The following is a 19,403-nucleotide window of genomic DNA, read 5'->3' as shown; positions in this document are numbered from 1 at the left end:
ATGTAGCCCTTTTAAGGATTTTTAAATATATCTACATACAAAGATTTAAACCTCTTTTTTAATTATTTTTAGTTCCTCTCGTCTCACCAAGTGTTATTGAACTTTTTAAAACTTCAAAATTTTTTGTAGCAAAACATTCAGTGTAAAAAGGGCTTCACTAGCATTATTTATGAAACACGATAAAGAAGTTCTGGAACCTACTGCAAAAATAAAGTTGACTTGTTTCAAGTACGTAATGGGTAATGAGATAAATATAGCATTCACTTTAAAGAACGTCACATGAAAGAAAAAATATGTACCTAAATGATCTGCAAGTGGTTTAAACGAAACTGCTTTAAATATTCATACATTACATAATATATCTAATATAAATCCACCTTTTATGTCATATTTTATACATCCTAATCGAATTCTAAAATTCCAACAATACTCTTCAATATTTAAAAGATGCTATCATCTCCGGATGATACCGTTGTTACACTTTACCTTTAAAAAATATCGTAATCCTGCGCTTATGCGATACAAAAAGCGCTCCAAGCTAAACAACTCGCTCTGCTCCACCTGCTCCTCTTAGATCCTCTTTTTGTTTTTCTTCTTTCATTCATATTCTTCTCGCAGCTCGAGTAACGTTAATGTTGCATATATCAGAGTCGAGCTGGCTCTTTAAGTCTAATAAAAACATATAAATTGGAGAACTTTTAAAAAAGTTTATTTTGAAATGAAGATGAGGCTTAATAAGTAAATTATGCAGAAATATAATTAATATTTGTAGCTTATGGGCTTTGATGGAAAAAATTATTATATTTTAAACTTCAAAGGTACAAATTGTTTAACTGACCTGAAATCTGTAAAATCAAGACTAAAATTAAATGAGTCATACATCCAATATCATGACAAAAACAAATACCTGTACATATATATATATATATATATATATATATATATATATATATATATATATATATATACATATATATATATATATATATATATATATATATAGTATATATATATATATATAGTAAACTCTTAAATATTGGGGAAATCTGCAAGAAAGACTCTAATGTGTATCAATTGTTTCGCCGAACGTTTTCGCCAAAGAGAATTAATTTGGCTTCTTCAGGGCTGAAAGAGAATAAATTATAATTAGCTACCATATATTATCTATTAAAACATTATTGATCTTACCGTAACTTAGAATTGTAGAGTTAGAATATTAAAAAACTTTGCTAGTAACATAGTGGTGTTTTTTGTTACTATGTGCAAAAAAAGTTTTTTTTAAGGTTTGAAATGTATGGTAGCTTTGAACTTGACACGTAAAGGCTTACCCAAGGTTAATCGAAAAACCCAATGTAACTACATTTAAAAGGAGGTAATTCTTTGAATTGTCGGCAATTAACTAAATTTTTGATTTTTAGAAAGTTTAAAGGTGAGGTTCTGTTATAGCCAGAACGCAAGCGCTGACAACTTCATTAGTTCTTATGAATCTTTATGTCGTTAAGGTTCATTGGTAAAAACGAATGAATTTAAATCCCAGTATAGGGAATTATTATTTTGATTTTCTTTATTTAATTATAGTCTATTGTTTCATGTACTATTGCATCTTATTGAGATGTATCTAAGAAAAGCAAGGGGAATGTTATATATTTTTTTGTTAATGAAAATTTATTATAAAGGTATGTTGGTTGTTAATGGATATATCAGTCAAGTTAGTTATCTGTGATATAGTATTGTTCTTGGTATCTGATTTAAGTAACAAGTGGTATATATGGCTTAGATTCTTAATGTCACTCTTAACATTAATGGAGAAATCGTTAAGGAAAATATAAGACATTTCAATGAACTCTCTTTTAGATTTATTGTTCTCACGGTGGAGAATTGTAGTGTTCGTATAGTCCATGAGATGACCAGTGGAATGGACATGTTTGGCTAATGCACAACGGTCAGGGTGAAGTCGAGAATCACTTTTGTGTAGTGTAATACGTGATTTCAATAATTGAGATGTTTGACCACATTAAGTTTAATGTTGTTATTATTATTGCCAAAGCTATTTTCAACACTTTTCAGAATCCTTGTTAACCCCGGAGTGATATCTCTGAAATATGGTAATGAAAAATATTTGTTTATAGGAGTATCCGAGACTGGGTTCCCACTTAAGACATCAGGATCAGCATTGTTAGTCGCGAAGGAAGGTGAAAATATCTTCGTCATGGATAGTATTAAACAAAATCTTATTAACTAATGGTGTTGGATATGCGTTTGAAATAAAAAGTTTGTAGGATTTGTAGGTTTTTTGTATGAAATGAAGGATCTGATAGTTTTGTTACTCTATTTTTCATCTGTTTGATTAAGTTGACTTTGGTAGAATTATTATGGTATGAGTTGTAGTTAAGGTATCTACCAGAATGGGTCGGTTTTTGATACCAATCTATTTTGATGTTGTTGTTTTCCCTGATCATCCTTATTTCGAGAAAGGGGACGGACCAATTACCATCTTCCCTCTCTATAGTGAACTGGATGTAGGGGTCATAACCATTAAAAGTATCTAATAGTTCATCTACCTTGTCATTGGGTATAGCCAAAATGATATCATCAACATATTTTTTAAATAAATGGAATATTAAAGGATAGTAATATATAGTATATATATATATATATATATATATATATATATATATATATATATATATACGTTCAAATTAATCGGGTATAGTGGTCTATAATAAAAATCTTTCTTTTTTCTAAATTACTCAATATTTCGCTATTTATTTAAAAGCTTCCTCAGGAGTAAACTAAAAAAATTTGAACATTACAAAAAATGGCGTACAAATACATTTTAAAACACTTACAGAATTTAAAAGATTTCGCAAATAAAAACTGACATTGAAGTATTTGAAATATTGAATGTCAAGATTAAATTGTCTTAAGCACGTTCGTTACAGCTATACGATAAAAAATTAAAATTATTTCAAACGTAAAAATAAAAATAACAATAAAAGAAAAGTTAGAAGAATAATATTTATTTGATGAATTATTAAGGTTAGTTGTTATTAAGATGAATGTTGGCTATTTTTAATATTTTTAAATTTTGTTCAATATGTTACAATATATGTTACTTAACTGTCCAGTGTCCGTTTTATAATTTAAAGTGTTTTTATTTTTATTAATGTAATACATTTCAAGAAATATTAATATTATATATTATATATTAATATTATATTGTATTACATTAATAAAAATAAAAACACTTTAAATTATAAAACGGACACTGGACAGTTAAGTAACATATATTGTAACATATTGAACAAAATTTATAAATATTAAAAATAGCCAACATTCATCTTAATAACAACTAACCTTAATAATTCATCAATAAATATTATTCTTCTAACTTTTCTTTTATTGTTATTTTTATTTTTACATTTAAAATAATTTTAATTTTTTATCGTATAGCTGTAACCGAACTTGCTTAAGACAATTTAATCGTGACATTCAATATTTCAAATACTTCAGTGTCAGTTTTTATTTGCGAAATCTTTTAAATTCTGTAAGTTTTTTAAAATGTATTTGTACGCCATTTTTTGTAATGTTCAAATTATTTTTAGTTTACTCCTGAGGAAGCTTTTAAATAAATAGCGAAATATTGAGTAATTTAGAAAAAAGAAAGATTTTTATTATAGACCACTATACCCGATAATTTGAACGTATTTATAAATTATTGTTTGGTCGAAATAATCACTTCTAATATATATATTATATATATATATATTATACATACATATATATATATATATATATATATATATATATATATATATATTATATATATATATATATATATATATATATATATATATATATTTATATGTAATAAATAAATAGGAAAATTATTTCTTTAAAAACCAAATATGTAGATAAGCATGAGTAATGGTTTTTCTAAGTAGGTATGAACATTAAAGAGATATCGATATGACAGCAATAGTCAAAGGCACAGGTATAGGAAATCTTTGAATACAAAATAGAAATCTTTTGTACACAGAATTTTGAAAGTAAGGAGAAAGCTTTTAGTAAAATACGAGGGTAGATTATAATCTTGATGAAGAAGATGATTGTTTTGTTGCTTTATGGCCTGTAGTAAAAGTGAACAGAGTTGCTTGTAAATAAAAATTGTGTATAGGGTTTTAATGTGTCTGCGGAAGAAATCAAAGGGTGGTAGCAGCTTCAAAACGGAATTTACATCCTGTAGTAAGGAAAACAGGTTAAGCATATCTGTAGTGCTAATCGGTAAAGTGAAAATCCTTTCGATTAGTAATAAAGTGTGTTCCTGTGGGATAGGTGTTTATCCAGGAGGTGTTTTGGAAAAACTGTAGCTTTGTTAGTTTGTGTGAGAGACCTTTACCAGCTGAGGAGAACAGGGGTGTGTGAGTATCCAAGAATACGAGCAGTAGATGGTCAGAGTAGAGTCGGAAGAGAAAAGGAGCCAATAGAAAAATTGTGTAAATGAAAGGTCAGTCTGGTATACAATAAAAAAAGGACTTTCAACCACACTCTATTTGCTTTCATGATAAATATAAAATTGAATAAGGACATCTTCTTTTTGAGTACAAGTTAGTCATAATAAGTATTGATAATTTATGTATGAACATAGAGAGAATCGAAAAAGGTACTCATTAGAAAAGTGTCGATAAATTTCAGCTCCGAATAAAACGTGTTTTTTGTTGGTTTATACTAAAAATTTAAATACAAGTTTGTACTAAGAGTGAAGTTAACGTATTTTCTAATTACAAAAGAGACAAATTGTAAGTACAATTTTTATTTCATCCATATAAAACCATCCAACCAAAATCAAAATAGAAGATATTTTATGCCCTCTCAATATACCGATTACACTAGACGAGTTAACCGAAAGCCTCGGAAATGCTAAAAAACTTCTTCAGGACCTCATGATATTACAACAATATTTATTGAGAAACTACCTGAAACCGTAAAGAAAATTTTAGTAGACATATTTAACAATATTTACACAAATAAAACGTTTCCTTCAATATGGTGTCAAGCAATTATAATTCCTTTTTTAAAAATGATTAAGTAAAAACTTACCATCCTCCTATCGTCCAATATCCCTTACCAGTAACATTTGCAAAGCAATGGAGAGAATATTAAGTAAAAGACTGAAAAGGCACTTGGAAAAGAAAAAACTTTTTACTCCAATACAAAGCGGGTACCGTTCAGACAGATCGACAGCTAATAACATTGTTGCACTAGGATCCGAAATTCATAAAGCATTTACAAATCAACAAAAAGTAATCGCAATATTTTTCTACATCATAAAAGCTCTTGACACAACATGGACGCATTACATCCTCAAAATTATGAAAAACTGGAACATAGATGGTAACTTTCTCGCTTTCACCAAAAACTTTTTTCAAAACAGGTCCATACAAGTAAAAACGAATGGATTCGTATCAACATCGAAATCACTCCATAATGGAATTCCTCAAGGATCGGCCTTAAGTCCACTATTATTCTTAATCGCAATAAATAATATAAAAAGCAACATAAAGCTTCCCGTAAAAGCTAATCTTTTTGCTGATGATCTAGTAATATATGTTAAAAGTAAAAATATAGAATTAGCTACGCAAATTTTTACTGAGAACATTAAACAGCTTAGAAATGTGGTCTTTAAAGACTGGTTTAACTTTTTTAATTAAGAAGACTAAACTAATAATGTTTGACAAAAGAAGAGCAGAATACAACTTAAACTTGTATTTAAATGGTCATTCTCTGAAACAAGTCCGCGAAATCAAATTTTTGGGTGTAATATTTGACTCACAACTCACATAGACTTCATATATCAACAATTTGATTAAATCCTGTCAACAAAGAATAAACTTATTAAGAGTTTTATCCAATCATAGTTGGGATTCAGGTACTAAAATTTTTCTAAATTTATATCAGACATTAATAAGAAGCAAACTCGACTACGGATGCGTCTGTTACGAAACAGCAAATAAAAATTAACTAAAAAAACTGAATATTATTCAAACCACATCTCTAGGAGTAATCTTGGAGCCTTTAGAACTACTCCAATAAGAAGACTTCAACTGTTAGCAGAAGAAATGCCACTATACCGCAGAAGACAATATATTATATCACTATGCTACGCTTCAAAAATTCTAAGCGCAAAGGATCATACCTTTCTCTCAAGTTTAGTATCGGAAGAATCACCAGAACATTACCCAAATTACACCATCAAGACAGTACCATTTTACGATAGAGTTAAAAGACTACCGTATTATATAAAACAAATCACCTTGGCACCCATAAAAATATACCAGATACCTCCTTGGACAGTTTCTTTACCAATAGTAGACCTCTCCTTACTTAATCATGATAAGCATTCACACATTTCTGCTGAGGTCAGGCTTCAATATTATGCAAATTTACTCAAATATTCCACTTACAAATTGCTCTTCACTGATGCCTCCAAAGATTGCAACGGGAGTAGCAGCTGCTACTGTATCAGAAAACGTAGTTTCTGCCACTAGATTAACTGACGGCTGTAGTGTTTATACTGCAGAGCTCCAAGCAATACTTGACGCACTAAATCATTGTAAAACCACACATGAAAAACAAATACTAATATTATCAGATTCATTAAGTTCTTTACAGGCCATTAAACATGTTTATCCTACACACATAAATCTATTCCTAATTAAAGACGCGTTGCAACAGCTACAATTTTCTGGGAAAACCATATCATTTATGTGGGTCCCATCCCATGTCGGAATAACTAGTAATGAGCTAGAAGACAAAACAGCGTTTGAAGCAATAAAGAATGTGAACATTCCGACTACAACAGGTATACTAATATCAGATAGTAAAACTTTATTCAAGAATCATGTAAATAAAATCTGGCAAGAAATATGAGATCAAACAAACACAAATTAAAGCATCAAACCAGACGTATCTTCAAAAAATCTTCCTATATCATCAAAACTAAAAGATCAGGTAATTATCAGCAGACTCCGGCTTGGGCATACACGACTTACGTACGGCTACATAATCTCCAAAGAACCACTACCAATGTGTTAAAGATGCCAAACACCTTTCACAGTCAACCATAATATAATAATAGAATGTCCAGAGTACACCTCAGCCCAGGCGATATGCAAGATACCCAACAGCCTGAAATAAGCAATGGTTACAAAATTTAATGAAGTTCTCTTTTTTAAATTACTGTAAACTCTATAATAAATTATGATTTAATTTTTGTTACATGTACATACATGTACCATATTTTTGTAAGTCACGACTTTTAAAATGCACCTTATTTTCTCTATTTGTAACATAAACCTACAGCTAATAACCCTAGTGGTTGATGTGGATAAAAAATGAAGAATATTGTCAAAATAACAATATCGAACAAAAAGCGACGGAAAGTTTATATAGAACAATATTTAATACCGAGTTCAACATGTCTTTTTTCGCCCCAAAAAAGATTTATATGATACTTGTAACGATTACGAACATTTATCGGCAAAACAATTAAAACTAGAAAGAAAAATATCAATTACATATTCGAAACAAGAACATGACGAGAAATCTGAAAAATGTCGACAAAGAAAAAGTCAAACAGAATACGTTTTGCGCAGCTACGTTTGATTTACAACAGGTGCTTTCTTCCCGAAAATCCTTTTGGGGAAGTCTCCAAAGAGACTTTTGCTTAAAACCACTTAATACAACATTACTTCCCATTGTTCTGAAGCTATTTTCTTTTGGCATTATTATATAATGGATTATTCCCATTTAAATAGTAATTACTTCCCATATCCAAAAAGTATGACCTTTTAAAATTTCTGTGTGACAAGAGAGTTATATTGAATCATTATCCCAATATCTTTTAAAATTTGCATTTTCTGAGAAAAAAACAGGAAAGGATTCAGACAATGACAATTGAATTATGATTTTTCTTATTTCTATTTCTAGTACCAGTAACAATTTTAATTATTTTTACGTTTAAATTCTTTATTCATTGTAAAAATCTTTTAAAAAATGTGTGTGATTTTAAACAAAAGATTTAAACTAGTGGATATTCTTCATTATTAGTCATTATTATTATTCATTATATCATATATAGGATCCATTCTATGTCACATTACAAAAGTAGTAACCTATAAGGATACTTAACATATAATTATTAAAAAACTGGTGAGAATATCATGTCCACTTATTTCATAATTTTACAGAATATTGGGTAAAGCAATAAGTGTGACACTAATATCTGTTACGAGTAACGTTTGCTTGTGATTTCATCGGAAGAAATTGTCTTATTTATATCTATCTAATTTCATTTCGGTCTAAGACAATTATTATATTATACAATTTTTGCACCAGTATTTCTTTATATAATATGATAAACGATATTTTTATAATGAAAATTTGTAGTTTAATCCACTTATGTAGCCGTATGTAGACGAGTTTCTTCGGGTGGTCACTATTATTACCTACTTAGTTATTCCATAGCCGAGTTATCTCCGCGGTCGATCCCACATTATCGACGGGTGGAATCTTAATAATTTGCAAGAGAACAACATTTAGAAAATATTAATTTAGTCATTTTGTAAAATTATAGAGGGATATTCATTTAACGAAATAAATTCCTCTATATTGGAGGAAGTAGAACTTCTTGCGCAAATAATTTGATCAAAATCAAAGGATCGGACAATTCTTTGCGTGTCCTTTTGCCTAGATTTTTTTGTTACAATATTATTAACATATTAAATTTTTGGATATGTGACGCGTAACAACCTAGGTAATTTTTCAGTGCAAATGTAAATTGATGGATGATTACAGCAACAGTAATTTCGCTTTAACCCGTGCATGATAAATATAATTATTTTCAATATAATTATCAGCAAAATTATGTGCAAATTTACTAATTGAGAACTATTATAGCTGGTATTAACTCTATAAATTTAACGAATCAGTCGGGTTACAATTATATCTTAACTAACTTTTTATTTCAATCTTTTTATGCAAATAATCTTGATATAGACCTAACCTTGACTGTAGAATTTAAAATTGCTCATTAAAAGAATAATTATGACATAAAAGGTGAAGTGCGCACGTATAACCTGTTTTTCTATCATTAAAAGCCTTTTTGTGTTCTGCTATATGTTTGTAAAAGATTTTGCCAGTTTGACCAATGTAATTGGCTTTATTTTTCTTTTTGCTCTTGTTGTTCTTAATATATTTGCTAAAGTTATTGTTATTTCTAAAATCGGGTATTATTTCCTTCCTTTTTATGGGTGTGGCTATTTTTGTTGATATCTTGCCTGTATATGTAATCAAGCAGAAGGTATTGCCTTTTTGCCTGGTAGTGGAAAGAATCTGTATAAATTACTAACTAAAATCATAACCAACCGCCTAACACATAAGCTCGATTTCTATCAACCTGTCGAGCAGGCTGGATTCAGAAAACATTTTAGTACCATAGACTTCTTGCACACCGTAAGAACACTGATCGAAAAATGCACTAAACATAATTAAAAATATATATGAAAATGCCACCATGCAGATTAAGCTGGAAGAAACCACAAAAAGTAATCCCATAAGACTACAACGGGGAGTAAGACAAGAAAACACCATCTCTCCCAAACTATTCACCCTTGCTCTAGAAGACATTTTTAAGAAACTAGAATGGAACAACAAGGGTATCAACGTCGACGGATCATACTTAAACCACTTGAGATTTGCAGATGACATAGTTTTAATAGCCGATAACATCCAAGAACTAAATGATATGTTACAACAATTAAATGCAGTTTCAGGAGCAGTAGGCTTAAAAATGAACTACAGTAAAACAAAAATACTGAGCCGAGACCAGACAAATATAACAATACAAAATCATACCATAGAAAATGTTGAACATTATGTATATCTAGGTCATGTCATCAAACTAAGAAAACCAAATCAAGATGCTGAAATTAAAAGAAGAACACAACTGGATTGGGGCGCTTTCGGTAAACTAGCATATATCTTAAAAAACACTTCCATTCCTGTAAACTTAAAGTAAAAGGTGTATAACACATGCATACTACCAGTTTGTACCTACGGCTTGGAGACAGTAGCCCTTACCAAAAAATCTGCTAAAAATTAGAAACAACGCAAAGAGCAATGGAACGAATCATGCTTGGAATATCACTGAGAGACAAGATTAGAAATACCGAGGTAAGACGTAGAACGCATATTAGGATAGGTCTAAGGTTGATCACCCTTTTTTTATGAGATAAGTGGATTTTCTTAATAATTAAAACAAAACTAGTGTTAAATCACTACTCTTTAGATATTAATATAACACGTGAAGTGTTTAAATATAGAAGAGTCACAAAAACATATAAAATCAGAATTTGGAGTTTATTGAAAATAAACTAAATGTAAGACCAAATACTTACTATGTTGGGATGGTATTATGAGGTTTTTTTTTCTGTTTTTTTTTCCTCAGATTTACTATGGAATCACTAACAGGAGAATTTTACTTTTCTCATGGCATGTGGTTGTCTTTTTAAAGACGAATTACATACTATGGTTTTGATATTGTTATTGTTAAGTTAAAGTTGATTTCATGTAATCGAATGAACTATCTTACAATAAAGTCGTCCCAGGAACGCAACACAAAAATATTGGCAATATCATTTTAAAGTCGTCTACTTTAAAATGTATAATGTATGTCTGAATTGTCAATATAAATGAGTCAGATAAAATTAAATTATTAGAAGAATTTTTCACCAAGTAACAAAAAACAAAATTAGTTTAATTTATTGTTGTTTGTATTTTGAGAACGATTTCCGAAGTGGAAATTGAAACGTCAATAAACTTACTTTAACTTTCAATTGTGGCTTATTTCCTTTACAATGGTCTTCTTCTTCTTCTACTTCTTGGAGATCTTTCGATACTGTTTAATTCTGAAGCTGCCTCTGGTTAATTTCCTGGGAGGTATATTGCCAACTATCCCTCCATCTTTTAGGTGGTCTTCCGGGAGGTCTTGAACCGGGCGGGTTGTTTTCTAAGGCAATTTTTGGAGTCTATTTTCATCCATTCGTGTCTTACATGATTGTACGACATCCTCTTACGCTCCCTTCCCCATCTTACAATATCTTGAATTTTGCACTGCTCTTTGACGTATGTATTTCTCACCCTGTCTCTTCTTGTTTTGCCCACTATTGTTCTTAGGGTTTTCATTTCGGCAACCCTTAGCATCTGTTGCGTTTTTTTGGTATCTTCGCGAACTTCTATGACATAGAACCAGACTATGTCCCGCAGACATCCCGACAATGCGGATGCTTTAAAATGGTAATTACTTTAAAATGAGACAAGAAAATAGCTTCATAACAATAGTTGATTAAACTGCTTGGTCTTTATTCTGACATAATATAATCTTCCACAAATAGTTTTAAAATCTATCAACTTGTACCTTAGTTTATTGCTAATTAGGAAAGCTGTACCCTAATGACCCTGTTTGATATCTCCGGATTAAAAAATTGTGTATTTATTTTGTACCATTGCCCCTTGATGTTTCCATCGAATTTTTTGTAATGCTAAGATTTTGATCTGATTCTTTTCCATCTCCTTCACCAGGCTCTTCCATGTTACTGGCTTTTAATAGAGTGTATATATTCCATGTTCCTATTCGTATCCTGTTAGTTTTTTTAATTTCAATCTTTTAGTTTTTTGTTTTTTTTTTTACACTCTTTACTACCTTTTCCTTATTTATAGACAATTTTCGTTCGTTCTTTTTATTAGTTGCTGTATCCCTAATTAGTTTTTTGAAGTATTGGTTATCCTTGTTATTTTTGCTACTTAATCTTCTGTGCTTGGCTTCCCATGGGGATCTTTGACTGACAGTTCTAGTTTTATCATTGTTTTCCTGTGATTTACTGTGTTCTCCAACTGTTTTCCCACTGTACACATTTCTTTTGTCGGTTCGTTTATATCATAGCTTTCAAGTGAGTCGAGCGAAGATCTGACTATGAAGTGACTAAATTTAAGATAGGAATTGGTAAAAAGGCCTAACTTTCGATAAAAAATTAAATTGGAATGTGCATATTAATAAATTACAACAAGCATGCTAAAACCGGTTAAACATACTTAAAATATTATATAATAAATTTTGGGGTGCCGACTGTAAACCATTAATTAACCTTTACAAATCACTTATTAGAAGTAAATTAGATTACGGTTGCATATCTTACGGTGGTGCAGCAAAATTGCTTTAAAAAAACTAAATAGCATACAATCTACAGCTTTGAGATTAGCACTGGGTGCCTTCAGAACTAGTCCTATTAGTAGCTTACAAGTTTTAGCGACAGAACCATCTCTGTATATTAGACGCCAACAAGTATCCCTAAACCATATAGGGAAAATATCAGCACAGAAACGACTTCCAGTATTCTCCCAACTTTGCCATCCCAGTATTGATTCTACAAAACCAACTAAAAATAGTAATCCCCTTATAGAACGAATAAAATCTTCTAACTTTGATATGGATAAGCTAAACCGATCTCTACAAGTCAGTGTAAATTTTCCTCTATGGACAATCCAACCACTTACCATTGACTTAACCCTCACAAATTACCCCAAATCAACTACAAATCCGATTTTCAGTAAACACTTGTACTCCGAAGTGATATCTCATTATCCTAATTATCTTCAAATTTTCAGTGATGCCTCTAAAGCTCATGACGGACATGCTACTGCATACTACTGTAAATACAGTACTCACACTATATCCATACCTACAAACTGCTGCATCCTCACAGGCGAGACCACAGCCATTTTGGAAGCCTTAATTTTCTTCAAAACGCGTAGTGAGAATAAATGTGTCATCATCACTGACTCATTAAATTTGTAAAACAAATATACCCTACAACTCCAATATTTCGGGCTATAAAAAATAAGATAAATATAATTAAATTAACTCGAAAAGAAGTAGCATTTATCTGGGTACCGTCGCATGTAGGAATAGCTGGAAATGAGAAAGTGGAAAACCTAGCAAACACAAGTCGAATAATCTCACAATACACAACCAAATCTAGAAATTGCCCATACTCCGATCTCAATAACCTAATTAAAGACCACTGTATGAACATATGGCAAGACTACTGGAAAGATTCAGGAACCAAACTATATGAGATTTATCCCCTTGTGAAGACCATCTTGAATAATCCATCCAATAGAAGGGACCAAGTAATAACTAACCGACTAAGAATTGGACACACTGCACTGACCCATAAATTCTTAATCAACAAAGAATTTTCTCCAACCTGCAGAAACTGTTCTCTCCCATTGACGGTGAAGCATATTCTGATTGACTGCCAGTACCACAAAGAAACAAGAAGAAAATATGGAATCTCAGATGACATCAACACCACTTTAACCATAAACACTGACCATGTAATAAATTATTTAAAAGATTTACGTTTATATACTTCTATTTAATGTAAATAAAATGAACTCTTGTGTACGTTACTAATAATCCTGCGTGGTTGATATGGATTATATGTTTTTTATAAATAAAAAAAAAAGATTTGTTAAAGTTACCTGTTAGTTCCTGTAAAGCATACCAATATATTTTTACTTATCTTATAACTATTAAAAACTGAAAGTTGCGCCAAAAAATATTTCTGGATCCACCCTGAACCTAACAGTTATTTATTACAATAGAACTAATGTAAATAAAGATAAAAAATGTAATTTATGTACTTCTACTTAGATTGTAAATGTTATTTTTTCTGCAAGTACTGATTTATACACAATGAGTCATGAAACTCTCTCGAGTGTTTGACATTCACACAGTTAATTTGTATTATAATTACTCCATAAACTAAGCTTTTAAATGCCAATTATCACATGTAATACCTATGAATGCAGCGCAATTTATTACAAAATAATATGCATTTACTGGAAATCAAAAAAATGAATTTCTATTAACTATTTAAATTATATTATTATGAAATAGTATAAAGAGTGGCGTAATTACTGTGATACTGGATACCATTCGAAACCGATCTTTTGTCATATTTTCTGTGGTGTATTTCAAGTGCTCATTCTTTTCTATTTACCAAAAATAATATAAAGAAAACTTTTATATTAAGGAGAAATATTTTCCATTCAATCGAAACAATCATACAAAAATAAAATTTCGATCGTATAGATTATGTTTGGCTGCCCGTTTGTTCAGTCTTAAATTGAAAAAACTGTACTAGACAGAAAAAAAGCGTCGAACGGATTCCGATTTTAGCACTTATTACGGTAAAAATTGTCAAAATACTTCCTTTAGCTTTTGAGAAAATTAATATAATCATGTAACTTCCAAATAACCATAGGTTAACACACTTATTTCGATAACAGATTAGTGATCAGCCTGGAAAATACCTCTAAATCAAATGTGGAAAGTTTTGCAGTTATCAGAAATAAGTTATACTCCCACCAAAGCTTTAAAATACCTATAAAATTGAAAAGGCTAACGTGGGCACTTAAACATACATTCAAATATGAAATATATTTGAAATCTTCGTCTGTTTTATAAACAAAACAGTCAATAACCCGTTCATTAAAGTCTTTAATGTTGTTGAAAAACACTTTTTCAGCTGATAACATTCCCAATGCACTTAGTCTTTCTTCTTTCATCTAGGTGCGTAAAAAGTTTTTGTCCTCTTTAGCATAGAGAAGCATTTTTCAGCTTCAGATATTGACAAAGGCGTAGTCAATTAAACTTCGAGCAGCTTAACAGGTTCTTTTATTTTTCTTAGGGTTCCTTAGCGTCCTATCTGTTCCGAACGTTGGCGATCATTATGGCTATGATGACGTTGTTGGTTGCTATGAATAGCTGTGGTAAGGTCTTTCTACACCATGCTCTCACGTTAGCAAGCCAGGATATTCTTCTTCGTCCTAAGGCAATTTTTCCTTTAATTTTACCTTGCTAAATGCCTTGTAGTAGCTCATATCTGCCTTGATTTCTCCTTATATGTCACAAGTACTGCAGCTTACGGCCCTTCACGATGTTGACCAAATTCGCGGTTGTGTTCATCCTCCGTAGTACTTCTTCAATGGTGAATTTGTCTGTTCATGGTATCTTCAGGATCCTTCTGTATAACCATAGCTCAAAAGCCCGAAGTTTTGATAGAGTTTCCGCCTTCAATGTCCACGCTACTACTCCGTACAGAAGCACTGAGTACACGTAACATTTAAGGAGCCTTATTTTTGTTTCTAGAGTAAGGTCATGGCTCTTAAACACAGAGCTCATAACCAAGAATACACTTTTTGTCTTTCCGATCCGACATTTATTCTCTTGGGTATTATCGCACGACTCATTGATTATAGTTCCCAAGTAATTTTACTGTGAGACACGCTCAATTCTTATTTGGTTCAAATACAGATTTGCTCCAGTTATGTTTTCCTTGCTGATGATCATTAGCTTTGCTGGTTTATTGCTTGGTTTATATCCAGTCCATATTTTCTACTCGTTTCCGTTATTCTGTTCATTAAGTTTTGCAGCCCCTCTAGGGTATTGGAAAACATTATTTTATTATCTGCATACCGCAGGTTATTTAGCTTGACTCCATTTATTCAAATGCTTTCATCAATATCTTTTACAACCTTTTCAAAAATGTGCTTCGAGTACAGATTGAATATCAGTAATGAAATTATGCACCCCTGTCTTACCCTTCTTAAGATTTTGACCTGATCTGTATATTTTCCATCTATTCGGAGCACCGCTAAGTGATTCCACAACATGTTAGCTATTATTTTTAGGTCTCTTCCGTCAATCACTGTCCTCTTTAGTACCTCCATCATTTGGTCAAGCCTAACTCTATCCCAAGCCTTTTTGTAGTCAAACAGGCATGCAAAAACATCACAGATGACATCTCTACAACTGCAGATGATGTTTTGCTGGCCCCAACTTTGGCGTTGAAGTCACCCATGACAATTGTTAGGTCTTGCTCTTTCAACCTTTTCACGACTTGATTAGTGCTATGGTATAGTTCTTCTACCTCTTCTTTTGTTCCTTCTATTGTAGGTGCATACACTTGAATTATATTGATGTCGATTGGTCTTACTTTGATTTGTACGACATTACTCTTGCTGAGATTGGGATGAAGTTGTCAACAGATTTTGCCACTCTTTTTGTCAATATAATACCGACACCTAATTCATGTTATCTGTTCCAGAATAGTTAACACGGTGTTTCCCGATATTTTCGCTTCCTGAACCTTTCCAATGCATTTTACTTATTCCCAGAAAATTTAATTTCATGTATGCCATTTCTTGTATTGCATCATAGATTTTACCTTCCTGTGCCATGGTTTTCACGTTCCATGTGCCTATTCTGATATCTTCTTTGCATTTTAATTGTGTTTACTCAGGAATTGAATTTCGCTGCAAGCATAGCCATTTAATTCTACTAGGACTTATTCACTAGATCTTTAATGAGGTGTCTTGTTCCAATCTTTGTTCCTCATCTATATGCCGTTGATGACAACGCTTCCACGGTTCTTCCAGCTTTAAAGCCAGTTTCCCAACTCCAGGACAAAGGGGTGGCCTACCGTTTACCAGCTTCTACACCCGAAGCTGTTGGTCAGTAAACGGGGGATTGCTTATACCGGTAATCGCTCGGTGGAATTTTCGCCATATCTGGCTTAGTGTAGCCTGCAGACCAACGCAGTTGCCCGGTGTATGGCACGTGAAGCCATTGAGAGTTTGTTGTCTCATAAGGACCAGTTATCCAGAACCATCGCCCGTCTGTGACGCTATCCCCATAACACCTAAAAGGTGCTACCTCTATAACACAACTCTACACCCCTACATCCCACAGGTTATTGGAAAGTAGGTATTATTTCTTCCTTTAAAAGTATTAATAAAAGAGGAACGGCTCTAGAAATGGTTTGCAGTTCTTCTCTTTCGTATAGTACTTGCAATTCTGTTTTTAAACGTTCTTTTTTTTTAAATGGATATACATCAACAGTATTAGAGATTTATTTATCTGGAAAGCCTTTTTGATATTTGTTAAAATGTTGTTTTATAAATAATGCGGTAGCTACCAGTTGTCCTGTAGAAGTAAAGAGCCTTAATCAGTTGTAAAATGGAATCGCAAACTGCCAATGCTACTATTTTTTTATTTATTAAAACAGATATATCGGAATGAGGACAACGTCGCCTTTTCTGAGCAATAGGTTCATCGGTTTTGACTAGCTCCGGATATAGTTGGTCAATAACTGTATCCATTTCATCAATGCAATTTTTTTATTGTCTTTTCAAATGTTTGCAGATCTTGTTTAGCCTTATTGGGGTCTTATTGTATTGACTATACATGATTGAAAATTTCTTTTAGTTTATGATGATCGTGGTGATCGTTTATGAGCTATTTCATCTAATACATTTGTTCTTTGAGGTGATCTAGTGAAAAAAGAACAAATTTCAGTTTGAATGGGCGAAAAAAATCTGAACAGATGCATCCATTGACGGCACACTGCTCGTTATAAGATTCATCCGATGTGCATAGCAATGTACATAGTTTGCAATAGTGGATATTTATCTTTAATTATTTTTTGTCAAAATTGACATTATGACAAAATTCTATACGTCTTACGTAATCTCGACGTCGGGTAACAGGACGGTTAAACCGTCCCCCACCGTACGCTCTGCTCTAGGATATTTCGTAAATTTAATGTACGAAATAACTTAGGAACTTATCCCTTTTTCGAGTAGGGACGTTGAATTGTTTTTCGAAGGATAAAATAAAACTAATTTGTAGAAGGCAAAGACAAAGCCTCAGTGTCAAAGGTAGGTGGGACATAGCCCCGTTAGTCAGCTCCCTAGAGTTTAGAGCTCTAGAAGAGACCGAGGTAGACTATCTTTGGTTTGGAAATCAACTAATATTTATACATATTATTTTACAAGATTCCAAATCAAAAGACCAATAAGAAAATAGGAAAAGGAAGGAAGGCGGGGCGATGTGCGCCAAGAGTGTTCATTGGTCACTCTGACCGAGCACTTGGCGACAAGGTATAGAAAATACTTACACAAATTAATAGTGAAACATATATGTTTTTAAAATAATGAATCACATACAGGGTGTGCAATTTTAAAAAAGGAATTAGGCGAAAATTTAGGATGCCGGTTTTATGCCAATTTTGACAGCACTCTGTATAATGAAAAAGGTAACTTTACACTATGAACGATAATACTGCGTCTGGTTAATAAAATCTAATGAAATTTAACCTTTTATTTAAATTACATTAGAAGTTATTGAAGTTTATATACATACTAGAAAAGTGTAACTATCATATAAAAACCAATAGAACTGAAAAATGCTCTATAACAGGTATTGTGTAAAGTGAATATTTCTAAAGTTAAAAAATATACAGGATATCCCATTAAAAAAACGAAGTTATAAGTAATTACTGTATTTTGCTGTATTTTCTTTCTTTTACCATGAGGTCCACCCGTTTACTGTTTTTTTTTTGGTTTCAAAAATTATCGGCACTGGCCTAAACTAAATTTCAAGAAACCTATTTTTACACATTATTATATAAGGGAGAGGCTGGAACAGTGGCCAGTCAGGTACAGTGGACACTTTTAAATATTTTGTTGTTGCTTGATATATACAGACGCGCCATCTAGTACAAACGCTAACAATTTTAGTCACAGTAGTCGCTTACTACGCTTGACCCCTGCACCATCGCATCGTTTCCAGAACCATTTTGTATACGAACCTGTTGAGAGTTGTGTTGTGTAGAAGTAGCAGGTAACTTTAAACATCTTTTTAACCAATAATATATATATATATATATATATATATATATATATATATATATATATATATATATATATATATCATGAATGTGTTGCTTGTGTGAGTCCATTTCAAAAGGTAAAAGAAATAATAAGTTAGACTTACTCACAATCAATTTAATTTAACTAATCGGACGACCGGTTTCGCTTTCTATAATATGCAAAGCATCTTCAGGTCACGATACAAAGTTAAAATGCTGAAAATAATAATCCCATATTAGGGTGTTGTCTAATAAATATAACACATAGGTAGGTGATATAAATTATATAAATTACTGTAATTATGCCAATATTACATGTCTGTGGTTTTATAAATGAATAAAATGTTTAAGCAGACAAGGTAAGACCCACAAATTGGTAACATAGTCTATTAAACTGTAATGAATTAATAAATAAACAAATAAATAAACATTACTTACATGCCGGTACTCTATTAATTGATGGTTGAAAGAACATGGTTCAAACTATCTTGGATTGTTGATTGGAGAACTCAGGTCAACTATTGTAATTGTTTAACAGTAAACGGGGAAGTACTCTGAGATAGCGCG

General features: G+C 31.6%; 1 protein-coding gene across 1 annotated transcript; it reads left to right on the top strand.

Annotated features, from left to right (window-relative positions):
* Window positions 1–6,480: 6,480 nt before the first annotated feature.
* Window positions 6,481–6,930, top strand: LOC140431889 (uncharacterized). The gene has a single exon (XM_072519760.1). It carries the CDS (start codon window positions 6,481–6,483, stop codon window positions 6,928–6,930), a length of 450 nt encoding a protein of 149 aa, XP_072375861.1.
* Window positions 6,931–19,403: the final 12,473 nt, after the last annotated feature.

The sequence above is a fragment of the Diabrotica undecimpunctata genome, unplaced genomic scaffold (genome assembly GCF_040954645.1).
Source record: "Diabrotica undecimpunctata isolate CICGRU unplaced genomic scaffold, icDiaUnde3 ctg00001022.1, whole genome shotgun sequence".
NCBI classification, from domain to species: Eukaryota; Metazoa; Arthropoda; class Insecta; order Coleoptera; family Chrysomelidae; genus Diabrotica; species Diabrotica undecimpunctata.
This window is presented reverse-complemented; position numbering and strand designations above follow the sequence as displayed.